At 32.9% G+C, this 10,385-nt stretch overlaps 1 protein-coding gene across 1 annotated transcript; it reads right to left on the reverse strand.

Moving 5' to 3' along the window:
- Positions 1–3,766: 3,766 nt before the first annotated feature.
- LOC125811117 (uncharacterized) lies at positions 3,767–9,755 on the reverse strand. The gene is made up of 7 exons (XM_049490612.1): positions 9,244–9,755; positions 8,209–8,245; positions 7,885–8,121; positions 7,752–7,799; positions 5,466–5,902; positions 5,247–5,332; positions 3,767–4,182 (listed from the first exon to the last, which is right to left on the reverse strand). Exons 1-6 carry the CDS (start codon positions 9,543–9,545, stop codon positions 5,260–5,262), a joined length of 1,134 nt encoding a protein of 377 aa, XP_049346569.1. The 5' UTR covers positions 9,546–9,755; the 3' UTR covers positions 3,767–4,182; positions 5,247–5,259.
- Between the last annotated feature and the right edge of the window lie 630 nt (positions 9,756–10,385).

Below are 10,385 nucleotides of genomic sequence, written 5' to 3' on the forward strand. Positions count from 1 at the left end.
AGATAATAAATAGAAGAGAAGCAAGATGAAGGGTCAAGAAAAATGCAGATATTCATGAGACTGAATCACTCCGAAGTGTAAAAGTAAACAAGAAAATAGGGAAACTGGATATTTGTACGAAGGAGGTGGGTGGGCTAACAGCAAACCGACTTTATAAACCCTCCTTAAATCTTGGGTCCGTTGTGGCTAATGGAGTCTATGCCCTCTACTATTTATACACACTTTTTTGTAACTTCATCTGCTTTTTTACGAGCTAGACCCGACCAAGGGACACGTGTAAGTATTCCAGAATTTTTTTCTCTAATTTTTAATTAAGAAAACAAAAAGAAAAACCATTATTTGGGCTTTTTATTAAGAGATAATTTTAGATATAGCAAAGATAAAAATTCTATTCGTATGCAATAGCTATAGTTTGCATAATTGCGCTCCATAGCAAATTTATGTTTGTTATGGAGCTATTAATCTGTATATTTCAGGATTCATTCGAAGCTATGTACAATTTTATTTTTTAAATAAATTTAATAAAAAGCTGTAAATTCTGTTACAAAAAAGGAAGACAATCGCTAAATTAACGCAAAAAAGATCTCTTTCCTTCTACGACTTCTTCATCAGTAATGACTCCATGGTAACTGGGTAAATCACATTGATCAAGCTTTGGTGATTCTCTTCAAGCAATCGAGATCAAATCAATTTTAGAGATAACAAGAGGAGCTAAAATGTTTTGATTTAACTTTTTTCAGATCGAATTTGGTGTTCTTCGTGTATTGAAATTCATTTTTGTTTTTAAACATTCATCCATTGAATGAACAATTCGAATTGTATTTTTTTTAGATGTAATAGATTCTAACTCATATAGTCTCAATCATTGTTCGAATTCGAGTCAGATCATCCGTTGAATTATGCAAAAAATCGTGCTTGTATAATGTTCTGGAAGATATTGTTGTTTATCCTTCATTTTTGAAAGTATTGTTCAAATTCGAGTAAGATCATCCGTTTATTTTTGCAAAAAATTGTGATTCTATAATGTTGTGGAAGATATTGTTGTTTATCCTTCATTTTTGAAAGAAATTTGTTTTGTGAAAGTCATTAATTTACAGGATTGTAGATTATGATAGGAATCTATGTTGTTTGTTCTAATTTGTATATTTGTTGTCGTTTATTTGAATCTATGAATGAATAATGAAATTGTATATATATACAGTGCATGTTCGTCCTTAGTTCTAATAGTTTAGTTTGTATATTGTGTACAATTTGTATATGTATAAGTCTTTTATGTTATGCTTGTCAATTATATATTTATTTGTAGTTGTAGTTTATATATACATATACTCTTTGTATATGTATATACGTGGAATCTGTATATGATTTAGTCTATTATGTATAGTCTTTTATTTTGTGGTTCAATTTTTGTGAACTTGCATATTAATTCAGTGCAGGCTCGTGTTTTGTTGTGATAATTTAGTTTGTATATTATATACAATATGTATAAGTATATGCCTATTATGTTAGGCTTGTCAATTGAATATTTGTATATGGCTGTAATTTGTATATGTAGTGTATAAGAATAAATTTGGAATCGGTATATTAAATTGATTAGCTATAATTTGTATAAGTATATGTTCTTTTTTGTTGTGATTTTTTGATTTGTATATTTCGATAATCTTGCCAATTTATATACAATTTGATTTTAAAAAATAAATAAAGAAAATTGCGCTAATTTCTGTACAAAAAAAAAAATCGCTAAACTCACGCACATTATATTTTAATAGGATTTCTTTCCTTCTACGACTTCTTCATTAGTTAGGACTCCATTGTATCTGTATAAACAAACTAAAACATAGTAATTGTTTATAAACAAAATTACTACATATACATAAAGAGATTATACATATATGTATTGTTATGTATAACTATGGAAAATATACAAATAACAAATTATATACAAACAAATGCTAATATCTACTGCTACTTGTATATAAAGTGTCTTCTGTGCAAAATGTATAGAATCTGTATAAACAAACTAAAACATAGTAATTGTATATAAACAAAAATACCACATATATATTTAAAGAAATTATACAGACAAGTCTTGTTATATATGACAATGACACATATACAAACAACAAATTATATACAAACAAATGCTATATATATACAATTGATTTTTATACAACATATAATTGTATAAAGGAAATTCATATGCATGATAATGGTGTATACAAACAAATAATCAAAAAATTATACAAATCTGTAAAAACAAACAAATAAACATAATAAATATGAGAAAGTATTACTACATATATATACAAAAGGGCTTATTATACAATCACAAAATAGAACTCAATAATTATTGTTTATACATAAACTTTTAACTTCTTCAGATCCATCCGATTCCACTAAGCCAAGGACAATGTCTTCAGATGATTTTGATTGATCGCTCGTCGAATCAATTGCTTTTGCTTTCCTGTTCTTTGTTGAACTAGATTCGCCTTTTGTATTTGACTTTGTGTTAATTTCATCCATTCTAATTGGGTCATTTTCAAACTTGAATTTGAAAAATTGAAAAAAAAAAATTGATTTAGACAAGTTTTGGCGGAACCTGAAATTTTTGAAGTCGTGATTGAGAGCGTAGTTGGTGAAGATTTGAAATTCAAACTAATTTTGTGGAGAGAATTTAGGAGAAATTGAAGGGTATGTTAGAGAGAAAGGAGATGAAGTGAGTTGTATAAAAAAATAACTTCCGTTTTTTTTATTTACTTATACAAATTCATGAGACCCGTCAATAGCAAGATATGTGAAACTGTAGCTACTCAAAGGAAATAAATGAAATAGTAGTTATATTATTTATTTTAAATTAATAATTTGCCATTAGGCACAATTTTCCCTTTTATTAATGTGTTTTGGGAGTGAGAGTGGTATAATTCATTTAAAATACTAATATTTAACTTTTTTTATTAAATGCATGTAGAAATATTAGTTTTTAATTCGCAAATACTTTTAAAATTATAGTTATGGATGCGGAATAATTTACCCACTTCTTGTGTGGAATTAAATGAATGGAGAAAAAAAATATTAGTTACAATTTTTTAATTAGCCGAAAAAGTTTATTTCAAAATTATAGTCATGAACGTGGACTAATTTACCGACCTTTGAATATAAGTACATGAGGTATTAATTTATTTTGAAATTAATTCTACCTTCAACAAAATCAACTAATAACTACAATTGCATAGTGTCTTTTTTTTCACATATTTAGAAAAACTTTTTAAAAAAATTGTCAAAACAGCTGAAAATCTGAGGACTTCTATTTACAAAGCAAACATAAACTGAAACATTAGATTAATTAGTCACTATTACGGCTGTGCAGTTCTGAAGTTTAACCGAAAAATAATTATAATAGATCGAACAAACTACTGAAACTTAATTTTAACAAAAAAAAACTCTCATTATCTTTGTCGACTTCACTTTCATCCGATTCTACCGAGAACTTTTCATCTGTTTTAATTATCAAACGATATAAAAGGGGGTTAAAGTTACTCATGATATCTTATTTATTACCTTGCAAACAACATACACTTTGTACATATTTTTTAAACTAGTCAGCCCAAGTGTTTATATGATAAAAGAGTGTCGAAGGAGGGAAGATGACACAACTATGGGTACTCCAAAACCAAGCTCAAATCTGGGGTGATCCATCAGGATTAGAGATGCCTCATGAATCCACAACAAAAGATTCGGTTCGCTTCGGTAGTTCAGGCAACATATCTTCAGGGTATTGAAGCATAACATTTCCCATTTGGTACAGGCACGGGAGAGGAAATGATATAAATAACCAGTTACAATTTGAATTAAAGAGAATGACCTATTGTACTTTATAGCACTGTATTTCCTATGTCTTCAACATAATTAATAGATCTCCTGTGAAATGGGTCATAAAACTAAAAAGGAACATTTTGTAATGGGTCATATAATCAGGTAACCCAACGGGAGAAACCCCACCACACTTTTTCCTGGTTATTAACCTAAAATTCATCCAAACTGTAGGATCCCGTGTGATAACTATCATGCTAAGCCCATTTTGGTTCGCCGTGGTATCTACAAGCAGTGTTTGCATTGGAATGTTCAGTTGAGCTCGGGAGCACGTACATTCTTGGAAACGGCTATCTGAAAGCAATCGTATAACTGTAAGTGTAAGAGTTCGACAAAACGATACTAACAAAACATTTAGGTTTTTTCTGGTCCGTCAACGAAAAAATGAGAATTTGAAATGAAAATCACTAACGTCTCCAATAAAATAAATTACAAAAGGATAAATCAAGCATTACATTCTACAATCGACCAAAATATAGATTACTTTTTATTCACACCAGCTCATCATAAGGGAGCTTAAACGGGTAGATGTGGGATCTCCATGAAACGCTACCAGCAAAGCAGTGCAAACTGTGTCCTTCCAAGTAAAAGGCCAAATCCATCCCTAAACAACAAAGTAGATCCTTTCTGCCATTTCTGCAGCTTATTGTCTAATCACTAGAAATTACTCCTGAGGTTCTAAGCTGTAAAGGTTTTATATGAATTGACTTATTTCAACAAGTATTTTGGAAAATTTTCTGATAAACAAACAGCTTTTGTGGCAACATTTATACTGCACAATGCTGAAAAGAAACACATAGCAACTACAAGAACCTCAATTGCACTTAATTTTAGTGATTCTTTGGAGGTTTCAGCAGCAGGCACCAAACTTCAGACGACACAAACATGACCTATTTCGGGGATCAAATATATGGAATTGTTTCCAGAACAAAAAAAATGCAACATGGACTCATGCATTACAGTTACATGCGAAAGTTAACCTCAGAATTCAGGCAATCAACAGATTTCTTATTGTTGATGATAAGTAAATTAAGCAATCAAGAACTCAGACAGAGAACCACAGATTACAAATAGGAGTATATACAGTTATTTGAGGTGAATAAACCTGCACAAGGACTTCAAACATTGACCAAATGGCTAACCATGTAGTACTAGGAAATAGACGTAAAGACTCCAAAATGATGAAGCAAATCAATCATAAGAAAGAAAAAAAAATCCTTAGTTTTTAAGGAACATATTGCATACACGATTAGCCTTTTTAAACCTAGCTCGTATAGTATGGACAAGGTAAGAATCAAAGATGACATCATTAAAACCAAATAAACAACCAACTGCTCAAAAGCCGAAGGTGGTAAAGACTACCCTTTTAGACTAACCTTCATCAGACATTCAGACATTTGCTCCCACGGGCTTGAAGCAATCAATATTGCACAATACGGCAGATCTCATCATATTGCCAAAGCTGCCACCAATAGCATCCATCAGACATGACAGTTATCGCATTTTATACAAGATCAGGCTATTCTGAATTAACATAGCGGTAAAAGAGACGAAAATAAATAAACTGAAGAACTCTTAGACAGTGGTAATCTAACCGATCAATGCTTTTTCTAGCTTTCTCTGATTGTTCTGTATTATCATTTGCCTTATCTGAGAGATCCACACTCTTGCTCGACTTTTCCTTGCGGTCTATGCTAGCTCTAAATTTATCTCTTTGATCTGTGCTTGTTCTAGGCTCTCTCTTCTCTGTGCTTAGCCTAGATTTCTCCCTCTGATCTGTGCTTGGCCGGGGTCTACAATCTGTACTGCTTCGAGGTTTATCTATTTGGTTCATGCAAAGTGCAGACACATTTCTAAAACTAGTTGATTTCTCAATAGCTGATATGAATTTCTTCAGATGTATTATGTACTCCGGGAAGAGCTCCAAATCACAATGGTTACCAGTTTTGACCCACAAAGGCTCATATTTCTGCTTAGATAGCTCAAAAAGTTGTTTGCCATGGGAGCAATCAACTACATCATCTGCAGTGCCCTGGAAACTCCCAGAAAAAGTACATATCAGATACCAGCTAGCAATTCTGAATCCAAGAGTTACCATTATAATATAACTAGAAAAGAATAGTTTGATCTCTAAAGAAGGAACATCCAGAAAAAATAATACTATTACAATTCTATAGAAAAAAAAATCTTTTACACCGTATATTTTTTTTTTTTTCAAATAACGAATTTGTGATTATAAAATATGACAGGTATGGAATCACCTTAGCCTTAGAAAGGAAAATTACTCATATTTCCCTGTCCTATTTGGCATCGACTTGCATAAATCTCTAGAGGAAAAAGTCTGCTGAGACACCTTTTAACAAAATGGCTGGAAGATGTAAAAAGGGAATAAAGATGTAGATACAATTAAACTAAAGGAAGATGTAACATTCTATTTGAGAGAAAATGATCAAAATGGTCCTTAATGTATAAGGGTTAAATTATTTTGGTCCTCTATATATATCATCTTATATAAATAGTCCTTAATGTATACAAAATCATGATCATTTTAGTCCTTAGCCCTAAAACTAACCAAAAAGTTAAAAATATCTGTTAACTTTAACAGTGGGTCCCTTGGAATTGAGACCCTTCTTCCTCAATCTGCTCTTTCACCATTACCACAAGCACACCCTTTTCCTTAACCTCTTTCTTTCACCATTTGAGGTCATGCTCCATATACACTACACCCATTTCTCGTCTCCCTCTAAAAATTCTATTTACATACATAATAAGAAGAAGAAAATCAAGATTACCAAAACAAACGGGAACCAAGTAAATTGGATAAAAGTCTCTATTTTCCCTCCGAGGAGATCGCCATAAATAACTCTTTTTAAGTTGTAACTATTTATTCTCTCTTATTAAAGTGATCTATGGGGGATATAGCTATCTTTTCGTTTTAACTTTTTTAAAATTAGTAAGTTTTTCAAGCATTGTTTTTTCATTCTATTTTTAAAATAAAAGGGTAAAAATTGAACACAGAGATAGAAATAAAAATCTTACAAATATTCAATTAAATTTAAAGAAACTTTTGTAAGTATGAGAAGATTTTTGGCAGTAGAAATTGTAAAAGAAATGGCAACACAGAGAAGAAGAAGGAGAAGAAATGGCGGAAAAAGATGATGGAGGAAGAAGGGTTCACCAAGTGTGGGATCCACAGTTAAGTTTAACAAGTTTTTTATTTTTTCTGTTAGTTTTTAGGACTAGGATCAAAATGATACTCTTGTAGTATACATTAAGGACTATTTGGATATGATGAAATATATCAAGGATCAAGATAATTCAAACCTATACATAAAGGACTATTTTGATCATTTTTCTATTTGATGTGGTGGACTTATGCAATTTAAGGAAAAGAGGTCATATTGATGGGATAGACTAAATAGAAAGGTCAACCAAGATAGGATGGAGGAGGGAGTATCCACAACCCAACGAATTGAAAGGTTCGACCTTACGATAGAGAATTCTATTAAGAAATAAGTTATAAATATTCTAAAACTCAAAACTTATCCCAAGAGAAAAAAAGAAATGGTGAATATTTTCAGGGGCAGGGGTGGAGTAGGCTCGTAGAGACTCGTAAGTGGAGGCTAAATTGGAGAAATCTGAAGGCAGAATTGCCAAGAACATCAGATTTTAGTCCAACCTCTATTCAGGTTCCTCCGTAAACACAATCAAGCAAAAAAGATTTTATATACCCCAATATGCACAATCCCAATGACCCCATTTTATATCCAAAGATCACAGTTAACCAGTAAATTATTCTATAATTATTGGCAACACTCTGTTTTATCACTATAGCTGTAGTAGTAAATGTTGAGGATTGAAAAAGAAAAATGAATACTCACGTGAATAATGAGGACAGGACATTCAACCAATGGTATTTTGTCAATATTCTGCACCATAAAGAAGCAACCAATTACACAATGAACTCCAGTCCTTCAAATCAGCTTCACAAACTGCTAGAAATATAAAGCTAACCTTATATATGTCAAACCAATATGTCCGCTTCACTGCATACATCACACGAAGTCCAGAGAGTATTGGGCTGTGAAGAACCACTGCCCTCAATCTTGACAATCGCGATGCCAGATCCAGTGTGGGTCCACTACCAACTGACTGTCCATATAGTATGACATCTTCCTCTTTCACCCCATATGTCTCTTCAAGACATCGATATGCAGCTTCTATGTCGGCATAAGTATTCTGCTCACTAGGCTATAGGAAATTAAGAATATAAGAGTTTAACACTTCAAACTCAACAAACCTCAACCCTAATTAATCTTCAAAAGAAATTTTTAATACCTTGCCGGTGGACCGCCCATATCCTGAATAGTCATATCTGCCAGAAGAAAGGAACGGGGTTCAAAATCAATTTTTTTCACTAGCTGTTCAAGAGGACGAGAGTAAGCAAGTTTTTCCCAACTCAGGGTAATCTTTTCCTCCAAGTTCATTCAGACATAATTTATGCAATCGGATAAAAAGGGATGAAAGGACGCGAACACAAGATCTCAATTAGATAGATCTCACTCTTTGGAGATCATAAAAGTTCCAAAAAGAGCTGAAAGGAATTCCAAGACTATACATGAGCAAGGTAAAGTGTTACTTCTACAGTCCGCGTAGTCCAGATGTAAGAAATGATTATCTCTTACCATAAAGAATCAAGTTTTTCGACAGTACTTCTCATTTCACCAGATCTGACTGGAAAATTAATCCTAGCTTTCATCAGTGTATCATATCAACTTAAGCTGTGCCGCAGGAAACAAGTTCTCAACTGGTCTTCTATTCATATGAAAGAAGATACAGAAAAGCATCAAGAATAATGCTCCTTCGTCCCAAACCATTTGATACCATTTTATTCACATGCAACTCTTACAACTTCCAGGAAATAAAATAACTTCCGAATGTAAAACTTTGATGGGAGTTTTTCTCACACAAACAAACTTTTTAACCATGCAATGTCTTAATCTGAGAGTCTAATCACATAAGATGGAATAGAGAGTATTTCAACTTCAATTATGCTATTAGAAAAAAAAATTCTCAATGGGTCTATGAGGCTTACTATGTTTCTGATGCAAGCACTATTTTATCACTGAATCTGAAGTTGCATCAACTGTATATATTAAAAGTGCCAGACATATAAATAAATCTTCTAAACTAACCCTCCTTGATGTATAGGATTCTACTATTGAAACAAAAAAGTCACTGCATCAGTCTCATCCGACAGCAAGACATCTACTTTTCACCCCAAAAAGGAAAAAGCAAAAAAACTTAAATAATTAGAGTTAAAAAAAAGAAGTAATACTCGTCTACTACTACAAGGAGCGGGGGAAAATATACCCCATCAAATTGACCCGGAGAAGGTGACTGAGTTCAATAAACAACTCGTACATCTGCCCTAGATCAGCCGCGTTGCCGTGCGAGTAAAGTACGGTCAGCATCGCCGCCGGATTCCTAATATACACCGCGACAATCTCCGTTCCCTTCTTCGTCGGTAGCTTCAATATGTCAACGTTTTCCTTCGCCGCCACTTCAGTCAACTTCAATTTCCCCGTCGATTCTTCCACCACTACTCCATACGATGGCGGATTCGGCGGAAAAAACGCAAACTTTGCTGCCATCGACGATGTCACCGCTCCCATTGCTTCCCCTAGAAATAAATTATTTACACAAAGAGTACAAGTAAGAGTAGATTATATATCTCTATCTATAAGTGTAGGATCCCAAAATCTAGCTAGGGTTCCGAATCGAATCCGTTGATGGTGAAAAATTGCAATCTATATTATACGTATATTTCTACGGCTATACGTAGAGATGTCGTTTGAACGGAGAAAAAGGAAAAGGTGGAGGGATTTCCGGCGTTAAAAAGGAAGAGAACACGTGTATAATAAACGCTGCTTAGAAAATTAGGTGGTGTACGCTGCCGTTGTACGGGATGAACAATGTACTACTCATCTCTTTGCTTGACACGTGTCGTCTTAGGTTTCACCGGTCCTATAGTGGTACAGAGATGTCTGTTTTACTACCATCACAATAATTATATGCTATTTAATGCAAGATTACTACTCCGTTTCAAATTATCTATAATACCTTTCTCAAAAATAAAAATGTTTTATATACTTTCCAGTTTCCACGTGATATATTTAAAATCATAAAGATGAAATGATATTCAAGTATATTTGACCTACCCCTTTTTTCCTCCCTTTTGTTTCCCTCTTTTTCTTAATATGAACCTTGAGTTATCAAAGCCTTTCTAACTTGATTAGGTTTAGTTGCCCGGACGAGTTGAAAAAGGAATTCCTAATTCTTATACGGATGAGACTAATCACACATGATTAGTGAGAAATTCTTACACCAATCATTTATGAGTGGGTATTACACCAAGAATTTACAAGCGGATCGAGGAATGAATGGAGAGAAATTTGAATAGAAAGAAGAGACATATTTCGAATTAGAGTAAAGGGACATAGAGGTTTTCGAGA

The sequence above is a fragment of the Solanum verrucosum genome, unplaced genomic scaffold, assembly GCF_900185275.1.
Source record: "Solanum verrucosum unplaced genomic scaffold, falcon-dt-bn FXZP01000032.1, whole genome shotgun sequence".
Taxonomy (NCBI): Eukaryota; Viridiplantae; Streptophyta; class Magnoliopsida; order Solanales; family Solanaceae; genus Solanum; species Solanum verrucosum.